General features: G+C 42.4%; 1 protein-coding gene across 2 annotated transcripts; it reads left to right on the top strand.

The window, feature by feature from the left end:
- Positions 1-1,187: 1,187 nt before the first annotated feature.
- LOC135513853 (glycerol-3-phosphate acyltransferase 3-like) lies at positions 1,188-14,205 on the top strand. Of its 2 annotated transcripts, XM_064936815.1 has the most exons (15): positions 1,218-1,269; positions 1,907-2,030; positions 3,171-3,343; positions 4,044-4,110; positions 5,928-6,076; positions 6,389-6,534; positions 6,981-7,055; positions 7,189-7,278; positions 7,449-7,542; positions 7,796-7,911; positions 8,286-8,341; positions 10,976-11,061; positions 11,205-11,333; positions 12,297-12,376; positions 13,108-14,205. In XM_064936815.1, the coding sequence occupies exons 3-15, from the start codon at positions 3,200-3,202 to the stop codon at positions 13,220-13,222; spliced, it is 1,347 nt and encodes a 448-aa protein (XP_064792887.1). In that variant the 5' UTR covers positions 1,218-1,269; positions 1,907-2,030; positions 3,171-3,199; the 3' UTR covers positions 13,223-14,205. The 2 variants fall into 2 exon arrangements, with proteins under 2 accessions (XP_064792886.1, XP_064792887.1); XM_064936814.1 differs by lacking the exon at positions 1,907-2,030 and having other exon boundaries at positions 1,188-1,269.
- The last annotated feature ends 2,873 nt before the right edge of the window (positions 14,206-17,078 follow it).

Raw genomic sequence — 17,078 nt, 5'->3', positions numbered from 1 at the left:
TACAGCAATTGCTTGGCCTCCGACCGCAAGGCACTTCAGAGGATAGTGCGTACGGCCCAGTACATCACTGGGGCAAAGCTGCCTGCCATCCAGGGCCTCTACACCAGGCGGTGTCAGAGGAAGGCCCTGAAAATTGTCAAAGACCCCAGCCACCCCAGTCATAGACTGTTCTCTCTACTACCGCATGGCAAACGGTACTGGAGTGCAAGTCTAGGACAAAAAGGCTTCTCAACAGTTTTTACCCCCAAGCCATAAGACTCCTGAACAGGTAACCAAATGGTTACCCGGACTATTTGCATTGTGCTGCCACCCCCAGCCCCTCTTCTACGCTGCTACTCTGTTTATCTTATATGCATAGCCACTTTAACTATACATTCATGTATATACTACCTCAATTGGCCCGACCAACCAGTGCTCCCGCACATTGGCTTACCGGGCTATCTGCATTGTGTCCCACCACCCGCCAACCCCTCTTTTTACGCTACTGCTACTCTGTTCATCATATATGCATAGTCACTTTAACCAACCCACATGTACATAGTACCTCAATAAGCCTGACTAACACGTATATAGCCTCGCTACTCTTATTTTCAAATGTCTTTTTACTGTTTTATTTCTTGACTTACCTACACACACACACACACTTTCTCTCTGCACTATTGGTTAGAGCTGGTAAGTAAGCATTTCACTGTTCATTGTCGGCGTTCACTGTCGGTAAGCATTTCACTGTCGGCGCACATGACAAATAAACTTTGATTTGATGATGGGCTCGTTGTAATGGCTGGAATGGAATTAATGAGCTGAGTCAAATGTGATGTCCATGTGTTTGATGTGGTTGATACCATTCCATTAATTTCACTCCAGCCATGACAATGAGCCCGTCCTCCTATAGCTCCTCCCACCAGCCACCACTGATCTCTATAGTTAAGGCTGTACAATGCATATGCCCCAATGCAAGTATGCAGTCTATTACAGCCACAGTGGGATCTGAACAGTTTGTTTACTGTTTATTGTCAAATAAATACATTATTGTATTTATTATTAAGTTACGTAACAACATTTCAACCTTGTTTATCATTATCTAATCCAAATGTGGAATTATTCCCCGATTTGTTGCCGTTTGGATCAGTTTCAATTATGGACTTTTATTTTGAAAGCGATCCGCAAATTCCACTATTGTGGATCATCCCTATTGTGGTTAGCTTCACACATAGTCGTATGAGTTCTACAATAGGGAAGGGCATGGTAACATGGACTGGAGTTTGACAGGTAAGGTCCACCACGCCGGGCTGAATATCGGGAACCAAACTTTGTAATTGTCCGGCCAGGTCTGGACAATTTGCTGACAGTTTTTTGTCAAGCGATTTGGTTTAGCTGTGTCCAATAGCCTACTCTGTTTATAATTGGCTATTGACGTTGAAATGAATTGAGCGTCTCCGGTTGAGGATTTTCGTGACGAGCGTATATGTTGCGCAATCTAAAGTTGGTGAAGTTTATTTTAAATTGAGTTTCCAATCGTCAGCCTAGATAGATTTGTATTAGCCTATAATCAAATGCTGGGCTTCTTTCTGTCGCGTTTGAACTTGTCATTTCAGACATGTGCCTTGGATTTGTTGATAGTAGGCCTACGTTAGCCCATTATTATTATTATTACTGATAAAAATATAAACGCAACATGTAACAATTAACGATTTTACTGTTACAGGCCATATAAGGAAATCAGTCAATTTAAATACATTTATTAGGCCCTAATCTATAGATTTCACATGACTGGGCAGGTGCACAGCCATGGATGAGCCTAGGAGGGCATAGGCCCACCCACTGGGGAACCAAGTCCAGGCATTCAGAATTAGTTTTTCCCCACAAAAGGGCTTTATTACAGACAGAAATACTTCTGTTTCATCAGCTGTCCGGGTGGCTGGTCTCAGATGATCCCGCAGGTGAAGAAGCCGGATGTGGAGTTCCTGGGCTGGCGTGGTTACACGTGGTTGTGAGCCGGTTGGATGTGCAGCCAAATTCTTTTAAATGAGGTTGGCGGTAGTTTATGGTAGAGAAATTAACATTTAATTAACTGGCAACAGCTCTGGGGGACATTCCTGCAGTCAGCATGCCAATTGCACACTCCATCAAAACTTGAGACATCTGTTGCATTGTTGTGTGACAAAACTGCACATTTTAGAGTGTCCTTTTATTGTCCCCATCACAAGGTGCACCTGTGTAATGATCATGCTATTTAATCTGCTTCTTGATATGCCACACCTGTCAGGTGGATGGATTATCTTGGCAAAGGAGAAATGCTCACGAACAGGGATTGTAAACAAATTTGTGCGCAACGTTTGTGAGAAGCTTTTTGTGCGTTTGGAACATTCTTGGAATCTTTGATTTCACTTCAAGAAACATGGGACCAACACTTTACATGTCACGTTTATATTTTAGTAAAGTATAGTAGGCCTATTTCAGCTCCCCTTGTGTTTTTGATCTAATAGATTGCACATGATATGTTATTCATATATATTTGTTTCATTCTGCTTTACATAGTCACACACATACCTGATGTGTAGCCATGTTCGGTGTTTGTCCTGAAATCTGAGTGGTATCATTTCCCACCCTCTCTAGCCTATAGTTAAAGGGATAGTTCACCCAAATAACAAAATTATCAAAATGTTTTCCTTACCCTGTAAGCAGTCTATGAAAATGGTATGACAGAGATCTATGTTTTGTTTACCTGGCCACTGTCTCCAAAACCTACATTTTTTTTTCTTTAAGGAATTTGTGAAACAAATCCAATGCATGTCAATATCACTGATATTTGCATTTTTTTGCATGTCATATGCAAAGCATCAAAGCATGGATTTAATTTGCTGTCTCACCGTGTCCATAGACTGCTTACACGGTAAGGAAACCAATATGTAATTTGGGCGAATTATATCTTTAACTGTAGCAAATGAGGTAGTACTGTTAGATATTGAACCAACAACACCCTGCGCTTCTGTTCCATAAAAGTCCAGGCTTCATGACAGACTTGGCTACAGTACACTTACACGCAGAGAGGCTATTCTGACACCCTTCAATGTTGGTTTATTTGTGTGTTTATGTCCCTATCTCCCATAGCCTACACATAAGCTTTCTATGCTATTACTGCTATCAATCACCTGTTGTTGTTTCTGCAGGGTGACATACTGTAGAGAGGTCTGTAGCAATGGAGGATTTCTGGGTGGTGGTCCTGGCAGGGCTGAAGGTGTGGGTCTACCTCATTGTGGCTCTTCTCATGGTGCCTGCCATGTTTGGCTTCTCCCTGGGCATCTCTGAGACATACATGAAGATCCTGGTCAAAACCCTTGAGGTAAACTCTGTTCAGAAGTAGGGGGGTACAACAAAATGGGAAAGAGGAAACGTAATACTTATACACTCTGTAAAATCTGGTGAACTGCATCACTCAGACAACGTGAGGGGAACAGCTTCATGTGTCTATAGTTGTCTTAAATGTTATCTATTCATCATGTCCTAAATATAAGACTTGTGGCATTAATGTATGCATTTATACCACAGCATTAGTGAGGGAGAAACAAATCGATACAGTTTCATATCGCAATATTATTTTGAGCAGGTGGGCTGTACCTGCATCAAAACTCCAGTAATTTCCCTTCATAGCATGTTCTCATCTTCTTAAACATGGAGCCAATTTGTTTTCAGCACTTTTATTTCCATGACTGATCAAAAGTCGTTTTCTCGTGGCTCTTGTCCCTCTGCAGCAGACATATGGTGATCAATATGCTTGGAACTTTGAATCGCAATAAATGTATAGAACTGACATGATTTCTGACAGAAAAGCACATATGTTCTCTGCACTTTTCCATCTGAACATCCTGTAACCTTGTGGCCTCCTGGGGAAAGAAAACAAACTTTCAAACCCTGTCCAGGGGCTTATCTGGGGTGAGAGTTCAGGGGTGAATATGTGTATGTCCTTTCTCTCCTGTCCTGCTGTGGGTCATGGGGTGAGATGTCAAAGCCTAAAGATGTTTCTCATCTCTCATATTCTCCAGTGGGCCACGTTGAGGATCCAGACAGTCAACAAAGAGCAGCATATAATCGAATCCTCTGCATCCAACGGTGAGCAGAGCTCAGCTCATTGGATTAATTTGCTTGATCGATATATAGGATGGATGAATGGATAGAGAGATTTATTTACTCATTGGTCTCTGATAAGGAAATGATTGTGGGCATTCCCTATAGTTGCATGGTTGATCATTTAGGCGTACAAGTCTGGCCAATGTGGAAAGAGAAACCTCAATGTTTTCAGTCACTCCCTTTACTCACACTCCCGTTGCCATTGAGAAACTCATAAAGAAACATATACAGTATGTTTCTATTCGGTCTGTTTCTCCTCTCTCTCAACAACACTGGTTCCCAAAGACACTGTTTATCTGCAGTGTTCAGAAGCTAATTTACATGTAAAGTGCCTTAGAACAAATCCTGTATGTTAGTGTACCATAGTAGTTAAACAGGTTTTCCTCTGTGGAGTGCATTGAAAATATCATGTCAGGACTGATTTCAGTCAGCTGTCAATGGTTGAAATAGGTTGCACATATAATATATATATTCTCAATGTGCTCAAGGCACGTTAGGTGGGATGGGGTAACCTATATGAAATTATAAACTGGATGGTTCAAGCCCTGAATGATGATTGGCTGACAGTATGACAATACTTACATTTTTACTCCATAATTACATTGGTAAGCACTTTATAACAGCAATAAGGCACCTCTGGGGTTTATGGTATATGACCAATATACCACGACTAAGGGCTGTATCCAGGCACTCCGCATTGCATCACGCATAAGTACAGCCCTTAGTCGTGGTATATTGCCAGGACCGCCACCCCCTTGAGCCGTATTGCTTAATTATACCACTGAGAACCTAGAGACGGTGTAAACCTGATTTTTATTTGCTTTATTTTTAATTATTTGTATAGTGCTTGCAGTGGAAGGCTTGGAACAGTCTCTGTTAATTAGCAGACCGTGAGAATTTACAATGTTCTGTGCTGAATGATGTGGCTCTGTGCTGGCTGCCGATCTATCCACTGACGCAATCACTTCACAATTAGCAGTCTTATAGGTTTGTCAGGGGGCAATTCAATCAAACTCACAGCGCTGTGTTCACTAGCTAGCACAGCACATCAAGATGCTCTTTTAATTTGTTATATATAAACTCACAGGATGGTTTCTGTATTGTACTCCCCTCACTGTAGATGCTGGTTGTAGTTTTCAAAGAAAACAAATGGGTCCAGCATAAACATTGCTTTAGCAGGATTGATTGAATTCAGCATAAAGTCAGTCACTCTGTCTCTCTCCTGAACTTTGCCTCGTGCATCATCAGATTGAGTCTCCTCAGCTGATTTCACTGCCTTCAGACCTCTAGGAGGAAGGGATACACTGTGGTGGGGTAATCTGATCCTAGACCTGTGATTACCTCGAGATGACAGACACACAAAGGGCAGTTTACTATGTTTGATGGCCTGTCATTTCTTATGGATTCTGTAGGAAAATGATATTGGTGATTTAACCTGTTTAGGATCAGGGTTGTGGTTAGTGATTCTTCCACTCAGCTATCAGCCCAAGATTTCTCAATATGGAGCAACAGTGTGAGTTAGTTGGTGACACTCTCTTAAATGTGTTGCAGTTCTGTGACTCATTTCCTTCCTCGACAGCTCCTAACATGCCCATGGTCGTTTGACACATTTGTCATTCAAAATGAATAAACTTATTGGACTTTGAAGCTCTTTGTTTGTGACTCTGTGAATGTTGTCTGTATTGATGGTAAAATATAAAACAAATGAATCTTTATCAACTACAGATATGATAGGATATGATCACATCTGAAAATGATATAGGGTTGACTAGGTGATATCTTTGTGTGTGGATTTCCAGGCCTCATCCAGAGGGATGATGGTTCTATGGAGGAGGCGCTTGGAGAGTTGAGACGCAGTCGCCCTAAACCACCAGTGGGAGGGGACTTCACACTCAGCGACTGTTTCTACTTCTACAGACGAGGCATCGAAGACATCGTAGAGGATGAGGTGAGATCACAACTAGAATAAGATTGATGCTTAATTCCAAATGTACCCCTAATGCTAGATATTCCATGATGGCCCCTGATAGATCTGATCTATACAGTAATGCTTAACTCTCTGGTAGGCTAAGATGAGTTTCCTAGTTATTGCCTTTACTGCACACGTCCTTTCATATCAACGAAGAGGCATCAGGAAGTGTTTAGGGCCAGGGGTTGATTCAGGATTGGGAAAAACAGTACAAGGTCTATTCAAAGTCCAGACTTTCTTTCTGTACAGGTAGGCCTACATTATTTGTAATGTTGTTCTTCTGATTTCAAGGTGACCCAGCGGTTTTCATCAGAGGAGCTGGTGTCGTGGAACCTGCTAACTCGCACTAACATCGACTTCCAGTACATCAGCCTCAAACTGACTATGGTCTGGGGGCTGGGCGTGTTCATACGCTACTGCATCTTGGCTCCACTCAGGTAACACCTGGGAGTGTGAAATCATTCATAATCACTCTTCCCCTATAGCAAGGCCTCAGTTCTCCTACAGTTCACATCCCTGAACCAAACATACATGCCATGCACCAGTAATATTAAATGCAGTGCTTACCACAGATAATCCAGCTAGTGGCTGAATAGACAGGATGCACAACCACAGATATCAATAAAGTGTGGAGCACAGGTGGCTGCTGAGGGGAGGACGGCTCATAATAATGTCCGGAGCGGTGCGAATGGCATCAAACACCTGGAGCCATGTGATTGGTGTACTTGTTACCATTCCACTGATTCCACTCCAGTCATTACTACGAGCCCGTTCTCCCCAATTAAGGTGCCACCAACCTCCTGTGGTGTGGAGTGTTGGCTCATGACCAGCATAATGTGTTGTTGTGTCATGTATGTTCCTGAGTGCGAATGTTTTCTTTCAGGATCACGCTGGCATCTATAGGCCTGACCTGGCTGGTGATAGGAACCACTGCTGTAGGATTCCTCCCGAACTGGAGGTACACTTACACAGCTTTCAATCTACAAGTTCACACAGGATTGTTTTAAAGACTGAGACATTCCTCTCGTCATTATATTTTAGTAATCTTTAAGGTAGCATCTTGTGTGTCCGTCCGTCTGTGTGTTTTGTAGGCTGAAGTCCTGGCTGAGCGATTGGGTCCATGTGATGTGCTACAGGATCTGTGCCCGAGGCCTCTCCTGCACCATCCACTACTATAACAAGTCAGTTAACTGACCTCCCCTCTCGCACATCACTACTCAGCAAGCTATTACACACCATCTTGTCACCAAGTGACCCTACTGTTGGTCCTCATGATGTGTGCAGAGATTTTTTTTATTTTACTTTAGAGAGTGTGTGTGTGTGTGTGTGTGGTCTCCATCTTGTTTTACAGAGAAAACAGACCCAGAAAAGGAGGAATCTGTGTGGCCAATCACACCTCCCCGATTGATATCGTAATTCTTTGCAACGATGGGTGTTACGCCATGGTACGTGAAATAAAGCTGACATTAAACCTCACTTGAAATGGCTGAACTGTGTGAAATTTGTTGATTGACGCTCAATCGACTGCTTTCTCTCTCTGTAGCCTATTTTTATTTTGTACACCATTTTATACATGTTTGTGTACCTTACATTTATCTGGCAATTTACTACTTTATACTTCTTTAATCCAAATCAGATTAATTGTCTGTGAAAGGAATTCTGAGGACTTTATTTGGGATTTGATCTGATGTGTTTTAGGTGGGCCAGTCACATGGTGGTCTGATGGGAGTGCTGCAGAGGGCCATGGCCAGGTCCTGTCCTCACATCTGGTTTGAGAGAGCTGATATGAAAGATCGCCACCTGGTGGCCAAGAGGTGAGTTTACCTATTCACTGTTATTCCCATCTCTACCTACAATGTTCAGACAAGCAATGACATGCCCATTGAAAATGGCTACAGACAAATAATCAGTCATATCTAATCATATTTCCTCATCCTGATAATGTACTCCTGCCAGACAGCTTACTTACAGTATGTTCTCTGCTTTATAGGTGCTTGTCAGTAAAACCAAACTCTAGCACATTCATGCACAAATGTATTAGTCACAAGTCATTGCCATTGACAGTTAGGGATATAATTTAACACTGACATTTTCTGATATGGACATGCATTATAGTTCCAATTGGAGCTATGTTCATACTCCTCCCAGATATAAAGTTAGGTTTTCTAACTGTTATTAATGTTTACAGGTTGACGGATCACGTGAATGACAACACAAAGCTTCCTATATTGATCTTTCCAGAAGGTGGGTTATATTAAATTTGGATAGTCAGTCCATCTGTAGATGCTCTACAATCTACTAACCCTAACTCTAACCTTAACCCCAAGCTTAACCCTCACCCTTATTCTACTCCTAACCCTAGCAAGCAGTTGCTTATCAACAGATGGTCATGCTAACAACAAACTATCTGTAGAGCATCTACAGATGGAAAATCCGGGCTATCCGAATCGGTAAGTGCTACATTGGCCAAATGGATTAGCATGAAGTTGCCCTTAGACACTGATTTAAGCCAGTGCCTTGGTTAGTTAGGGTAAACTGATCCTACACCTACAAATATACATATGCTGTATACCAGGTATTCCCAAACTGAAATCATTTTCTTCACATTTTCAAACAGTACATTTGTATTTTCCAACGGGGCTATACATTTGGGTGAGTTTTTTTTTTTCTCGCCTGAGTAGCCTAGTTTGACTGCCAAAAAACCATCTAGTGTTCAGCAAAATAACAACACAATGTCAAATACAGGTAGTCTTGTCAAATAATTAACATCCAATCACGTTCACCGTTACTCTGTCACGGGAAACATTCACTCTTGCGCAGATATTTAGAAACGAAACATGACCATTTGAAAAATAAGCCACAGGATTTTTTAAATAAAAAATAAAGACGTTTGAGTAGTAAGACATGTATAAAAGCAACAGATACCATTAATAAGACGGGGGCTAGAAGCGTCTTATATGGTGAGCTACCGAGTGGCAAGGATAGGCAAGACCCATGCTATTGTGGAGGACTTCATTCTTCCTGCTGCCTTCGATATGGCAGAGACAATGTTGGGAGAAAAGGCCAAAAAAAATGAAACAGACAATGTCTCAATCAAACAACACTGTTTCACGATGCATCAGTGACATGGCAGGAGATGTTTTGAAACAATTACTATGCGTTCAGCTGGATGAGTCAACAGACGTGGAGGGCCTGGCACATCTGGTATATGTCCGTTACGTTTATGGGGGGTCAATTAAGGAAGACAACCTCTTCTGGAAACCAGGACAACATGAGAGGGTATTTTTAAAGTACTGGACAGCTTTTTGACATCAAATTGAATTTGGTGGTCAAGATGTTGGTATCTGTACTGATGGTGCAAAATCCATGACAGGAAGACATAGTGGAGTGGTAACGCACGTGCTAGCAGTTGCTCCAGACGCCACTTGGGTACACTGCAGCGTCCCCCGAGAGGCTCTTGCTGCCAGGGAAATCCTGACCGCTCGAAAGATGTTTTGGACACTACAGTGAAAATGGTTAACTTTGTTAAAGCAAGGCCCCTGAACTCTTGTGTATTTTCTGCACTATGCAATGATATGGGCAGCGACCATGTAACGCTTTTACAACATACAGAAGTGCGCTGGTTATCAAGGGGCGAAGTATTGACACGTTTTTTAAAATTGAGAGACGAGTTTAAAGTTTTCTTTACTGACCATAATTTCCACTTGTCTGACCTCTTGCATGATGACAAATTTCTCACACGACTGGCCTATCCGGGTGATGTCTTTTCTCGCCTGAATGATCTGAATCTAGGATTACATGGACTCTCTGCAACTATATTCAATGTGCGGGACAACATTGAGGCTATGATTGAGAAGTTGGAGCTCTTTTCTGTCTCCATTAACAAGGACAACACGCAGGTCTTTCCATCATTGTATGATTTGTTTTGCGTGCAAATGAATTCAAGCTTACGGACAATGTCAAATGTGATATATCGAAGCACCTGATTAAGCTGGGTACGCAGATACCTTCCTGAAACAGACGACATATACCACTGGATTCTCTATACCTTTCATGCCCTGCCTCTAGTCCACTTACCGATATCTGAAAAAAAGAGCCTGTGAACATTCAATTTAATCAGAAGCCACTGCCAGATTTCTGGATACTACGCTCAGAGTTTCTTGCCTTGGCAAATCGCGCTGTTAAGACACTGATGCCCTTTGCAACCACGTACCTATGTGAGAGTGGATTCTCGGCCCTCACTAGCATGAAAACTAAATACAGGCACAGACTGTGTGGAAAATGATTTAAGACTGAGACTCTCCAATACAACCCAACATTGCAGAGTTATGTGCATCCTTTCAAACACACCCTTCTCATTAACCTGTGGTGAGTTATTCACAATTTTCAATGAACAAATAAGGTTTTATAGGTAAGATGGCTAAATAAAGAGCAAAATTATTGATCATTATTATATTATTATTTGTGCCCTGCTCCTATAAGAGCTCTTTGAAACTTCCCACAAGCTGGGTTACAATGACAACTCGCACTCATGCTTATGTTTAATAAATGTATAGTGTGTGTGGCAGGCTTACAATGATGGCAAAAAAACAACAATTGAGAGTGCGCTGACCCTGGTGCGAGAGGGGGTACGCAGCTGGAGGTTGAATGTTTTGAAGGAGTACGGGACTTTAAAAAGTTTGGGAACCACTGCTGTATACAGTGTATGCAAGTCACGTGTGTGTAATATATATATATATATATATCTCATATGCAGGGCCTTGCAGTTGTCACCCTTTTCTGTCATTTTGGAGAGCATTGTTATCATCTTAGGATCTGTATACTGTATGTTTGTGGTGGTTGTGGCTTATCTACAGTGCATATTTCTGGTGTCCTCAGGGACCTGTATCAACAACACGTCTGTCATGATGTTCAAAAAGGGAAGTTTTGAGATTGGAGGAACAATATACCCAGTAGCCATAAAGGTGAGGCATCAATATCACTGCTTCTGTCCAGTAGTTGACTTTTCCCTAAATCACGCAAGATGGCATTGGGAAAGTTGCAAGAAAATGTCAGCATGTCTTTGAAGAGGTGTTCTGTCAACTGTGGGACCATCTCCCTCCCGCAGTATGACCCTCAGTTTGGGGATGCGTTCTGGAACAGTGCCAAGTACAACATGGTGAGCTACCTGCTGAGGATGATGACCAGCTGGGCTATAGTCTGCAACGTCTGGTACCTGCCAGCCATGACCCAACAGGTGTGTGTATACAACACACAGACACACACAACCTGCCAGCCATGACCCAACAGGTGTGTGTATACAACACACAGACACACACAACCTGCCAGCCATGACCCAACAGGTGTGTGTATACAACACACAGACACACACAACCTGCCAGCCATGACCCAACAGGTGTGTGTATACAACACACAGACACACACAACCTGCCAGCCATGACCCAACAGGTGTGTGTATACAACACACAGACACACACAACCTGCCAGCCATGACCCAACAGGTGTGTGTATACAACACACAGACACACACAACCTGCCAGCCATGACCCAACAGGTGTGTGTATACAACACACAGACACACACAACCTGCCAGCCATGACCCAACAGGTGTGTGTATACAACACACAGACACACACAACCTGCCAGCCATGACCCAACAGGTGTGTGTATACAACACACAGACACACACAACCTGCCAGCCATGACCCAACAGGTGTGTGTATACAACACACAGACACACACAACCTGCCAGCCATGACCCAACAGGTGTGTGTATACAACACACAACCTGCCAGCCATGACCCAACAGGTGTGTGTATACAACACACAGACACACAACCTGCCAGCCATGACCCAACAGGTGTGTGTATACAACACTAAGACACACACAACCTGCCAGCCATGACCCAGCAGGTGTGTGTATACAACACACAGACACACACAACCTGCCAGCCATGACCCAACAGGTGTGTGTATACAACACACAGACACACACAACCTGCCAGCCATGACCCAACAGGTGTGTGTATACAACACACAGACACACAACCTGCCAGCCATGACCCAACAGGTGTGTGTATACAACACACACACACAACCTGCCAGCCATGACCCAGCAGGTGTGTGTATACAACACACAGACACACACAACCTGCCAGCCATGCACCGAGTGCCACTGATCTATTTCCTCTTTTCCCAGGCAGGGGAGGATGCTGTCCAGTTTGCCAACAGAGTCAAGTCTGCCATCGCACATCGGGGGGGGCTAGTGGACTTGTCCTGGTAAGAATATCCTTCTGTCCTTCTAAGGATTTTCTGATAATTCACTTGCACTAGAGTCTGGGGAAAAACATTTGACAGTCTAACTGCCTCGTACTGGACTGTCTTTGACCTAGGCAGTGAAGGCATTGGGGACCTCTGCTGAGGAATGGGATAGTTTCTCTTGAGTTTGTTTTGTCATCTTGTACATGCGTATTATGTTTTATTTGTAAATTGTGTATATGCTGCTGAGTGGCTCAGCGGTCTAAGCCACTGCATCTCAGTGCTTGAGGCGTCACTACAGACACCCTGGTTCGAATCCAGGCCGCGATTGGGAATCTCATAGGGCAGAGCACAATTGGCCCAGCATCGTCGTGGTTTGGCCGATGTAGGCCGTCATTGTAAATAAGAATGTATTCTTAACGGACTTGCCTAGTTAAATAAATATGCAGGGCTCCCCTGTAAAAGAGACCTTGGTCTCAATGGGTCTCCTTGTTAAAATAAAGGGGAAACAAAAAAAGGCACACGGATTTGCTGTAGATTCGCTTGAGCACAGATACGTTTGTTTCTTAAAAAACATACATTCGTAAAGAACATTGGTCCCATGGGGCTCAGTTGGTAAAGCATGGCGCTTGCAACGCCAGAGTTGTGGGTTCAATACCCACAGGGAACCAGTTTGGGAAAAGTACGAAATGTATAAGTGTCTGCTAAATTACAAATGTAAATGTTTCTTGTGTGTGTTTGTTCCTGTATAGGGATGGGGGCCTGAAGAGAGCCAAGGTGAAGGATATGTTTAAAGAGGAGCAGCAGAAGATGTACAGCAGCATGGTGGTTGGGAGTGAGGAGGACAACAGCAGTCACAGCGACTGACACCCTCCACTACCACATCCCTGCCTGATGACTGACGAATACCGATGACCACGGACTAGACTGCCATCGTGTGGATGGACCATTCAGGGATGTAACATTGACAGTGTCTTGCAGACTGTATGATAACTGATAAGCCAATTTGCATGACATTGGAAAGACTGTGTCAACACTAGAACTGTAAAGGAGATGGGGTGGCAGGTCTGATTAGAATAGCTCTTTATTGTGCTGCTGTAAAAAATGGTTCTGCTAGGAAATGACTATGAAATCCTGTTTGGCATTCGAATGAATTAATAACCTTGTGACCGTATAACTTTTTGTTGTTGTTTAATCCCAGAGTTCTGAATGTCAGCGTTTTGTTATGCATATACGATGACTGTTTATTTTGTGTGTGAATGTTTTTTTTTTTTCCCTGTATGTTGAGCCCAGGAGATCAATCAATGCTGCTAATTGTTTGAAAATAAACATTAGTCTTCAGCTGTTCCCTATTTTAGGGATGTGTTTATTAACAAGCTCAGCTACTAGAACAAGGTAGTCAGAATCAGTAAAACTGATTGAATTGATGATTTTAAATGTTTTATAAACAGTGTTGTGACTAGTTTTGCATGGTATGCCGGTACCACGATTTGATATCACGGCAGTGGCGATTTTTGCATGTAAATCTTGGTGGGGCAAAAAATATGAACAACGGAATGCAAAGCCACTGCATGAAACAATACATTAATTGCACTCAAACGGTGCCCACAAACTGTTAGGACCTACATAAAGCTGTCCCGACATCTTACCACTCCCTACAATTGGCTATCAGTGGAGCCTTTTCTGGAAGTGAAACAGTTCATTCAGCCTCTTTTACTACCTTTTAAGAACATGGCTGACTTGCTTAAACAAATGTGGTTTCTAATGACAATTGAGATGTACAAACTGGCATAAGGGAATGCCAAGCGGATAGGAGGCAATCCGTAATTTCAATAAAGACAATGAACAAGCTCGGACAGATGTAACGTTAGTCAATACAACTATTTGTTTATCACTTAAAACAGAGCGACAGAATTCAGAACATGGGCTGTTCTTACAGTGCTCTCTCTCTGTACACCCAGTTAGAACCGTCGGCAAAATAATACAATATTCAATGATTCATTTCTCCAAAACAGGTTATAGGCTACAGTAGAACAGTCAAAAGTAGGCAAAGTTAAGAGAGGTATATAGACCAAGTTATTAGGGTGAGGCACATGGCTACTAACATCTTACTACACAACATGCTTAGTATTACTTTCTTAGTGTTAGGGGTGTGTATCGGAGGCTAGGTCAGGTGCAGGAGAGCAGAGTGTAGTGAACAGGCTCACTTTTTTTCCGGTCAAAATGACAGCACAAAATAACATGTGCCCAACACACGGAACATAGACAAAAAATATTGAGCGTAACAATATCCACAAAATCAAAATACACTTAACACAAACAATCCTACATGATGGGGAACAGAGGAATAAATACATATGATTTGATTGGGGAATGAAAACCAGGTGTGCAGGGAACAAGACAAAACAAATAGATACATAAAAAATGCCGGTAACGAAAGCCGATAACACCGAACGCCGCCCGAACAAAGAGAGGAGCCAACTTCGGCGGAAGTCGTGACACTTAGCTACAGTAGACATATCTCCCTGGCATATTACATAATTTATGACGCAGCATACAAAACATTTTTGGACTCACATTGTTGTGCACGGCTCACTTGAACAGGAAGGTGGCGCGGAGGTCCTCCAAGTTAAGTTGTTTTGAGTGCTGCACAAATCTTGCTTCATTGACAGCATGGCCAATGTTGAATTTTATAATTTGAAACGTAGAAAAGTGCCCCTTAATCCTAGATTTGGGACCACACAGCCACTGTCACTGATTCCTTCCAAACCACTCGTTGAATTTGCGATTTCCAACTTGTGTTGGATGGCCAATGAGCACCGATACATTTTATCTATAATATATTTTCATTATTTCTCTTCCTATGACAAGGAGTAAAAATTATTTGCCAGTAGATTGTCGACTTGATTCATGATGATCACTGCTAGCTAAGATTGTGAAAGTATGATGTTGACATGATCATTCCAATCAAAGCTACTGTACATATAACGTGATTTGAAGTCATTTTATCTGTGGCCAATGACCTTGAGCCTTCTTGGATGGGCACTTCTAATGTAACTCTATGGCAGCACCCAAGGGGCTAGAATTTTCGAAGTCTTCGCTGAGACTTGGTGGTGACGTAGTACCCCATGAGTGACAGAACACTGAGCCAATCACGGTGCAACGCTCCATATTTTCTGTTGGCTTGCCCCACCACACAAAGCACTGAGCTAGGCTGAAACACCTACATTTTGGAGCTGCCTTACTCAAGAAAACACGTTTATATGCGGCCTTGTTAACTCAATGATATATATTATTTTTACATAATTTTCAAACTGATATGTGACACGTATTAATACCAAAATAAAATGCAAAACAGGCAAGCTCCCCCAAAAAGTATTTTTAATATATTATTTGTTTTTGCAAAAAATGTGGGGCTCAAAACCCCACCTGCCCTGAATGATGGGACGCACTGTATCGTGCTACCAAAACATACATTTATACCAACATTTTAGAATACCTTAGTACCTTCACATGATACTACCGAACATGCAGTTTTACAGCACATAAAGTGTATCTTCTCTAGCCTAAACGGTTAAAACAATATGACCCATGTTACCGGATGTGCCCTTTTTAACATTTCTATCGCGATTCGTGCGCATTTTATATAATTTCACAAACCATGTCGCGGGCCGTTTTAAACCTATCCCAGATCGCTAATTATTGGGTTGATAACAAACAACGATGTGCTTCAAAATGTATGATTTATATAGGGGTAATGTCAGCCAAAACTCTGTCAAACTCTGGTGCCTAACGTTTTAAAAGTTGTCTATGAGGGAGACAGAGAGAATGTGTGTGTTAAGGTTTCATGCAGTGTTTCCCCTTTACTGCCACAACGACATGCAGATCATTATGCATGTATATCACAGGAGGTTGTTGGCACCTTAATTGGGGAGGGCGGGTTCGTGATAATGTCTGGAGCGGAATCAGTGGGATGGAATCAAACATGGTTTCTATGTGTTTGATGGAATTCAATATGTGCCGTTCCAGCCATTACTTCCTCCCTTCAGCAGCTTCCTCCCCCCCACTATTCCAGCCAAATCACAGGCAGGCCAGATGAAAACAAGAAAGTTGTTTTGTACAAGTAATGTTTTGCTTGACACATCAACAAAAACATGCTTTTGATGGAAAACATCCATAGATGCTGTTAGAATGAAATAGCCTAAAATGGTGTGAGGCATGGTTTTATTAAATAGTTGTATTATTGTTAAATGTTAATTGACCATTTTAGCAGAGAGAACTTGATGCATTGCAACAATTGCCACACATGGACATGATTCCAAAAATATGTTTCGCTTCATCAGGATGCAACATTTGTTTTAAACAAGATGTCTCGTTTAATTCAACAGAGAGTAAAGATAATTTCACCCACCTTCTCAGATAGGAATCACAGTTCTTGAAAGGTTTTGCCTCTTTCTTCACGCCATCTGGTGCCCATGCTATGGATGTATCTATCCCCACATCTACTCTGCCTGCAGCTCCAGAAGATATAGGCATCTCTGCTTCTTCTACAACGACAACATCTCACACTGCAAAAACTAAAACATCCCACAAACACCTAAGTCTAGGGACTTAGAAGAGTATAGCTGGTATCCTAAGCCTTGTGTACAAATTTGTCCGTCCAGTTCTGCATCTGTTTTGACCAGGAGAATGTGGTGGCTGTCTGGCAGTGGAGTTTACAAAA

The sequence above is a fragment of the Oncorhynchus masou genome, chromosome 25, assembly GCF_036934945.1.
Source record: "Oncorhynchus masou masou isolate Uvic2021 chromosome 25, UVic_Omas_1.1, whole genome shotgun sequence".
Lineage (NCBI taxonomy): Eukaryota > Metazoa > Chordata > Actinopteri > Salmoniformes > Salmonidae > Oncorhynchus > Oncorhynchus masou.
Note: the sequence above shows the minus strand (reverse complement) of the source record. Positions and strands in the feature narration are given on the sequence as shown.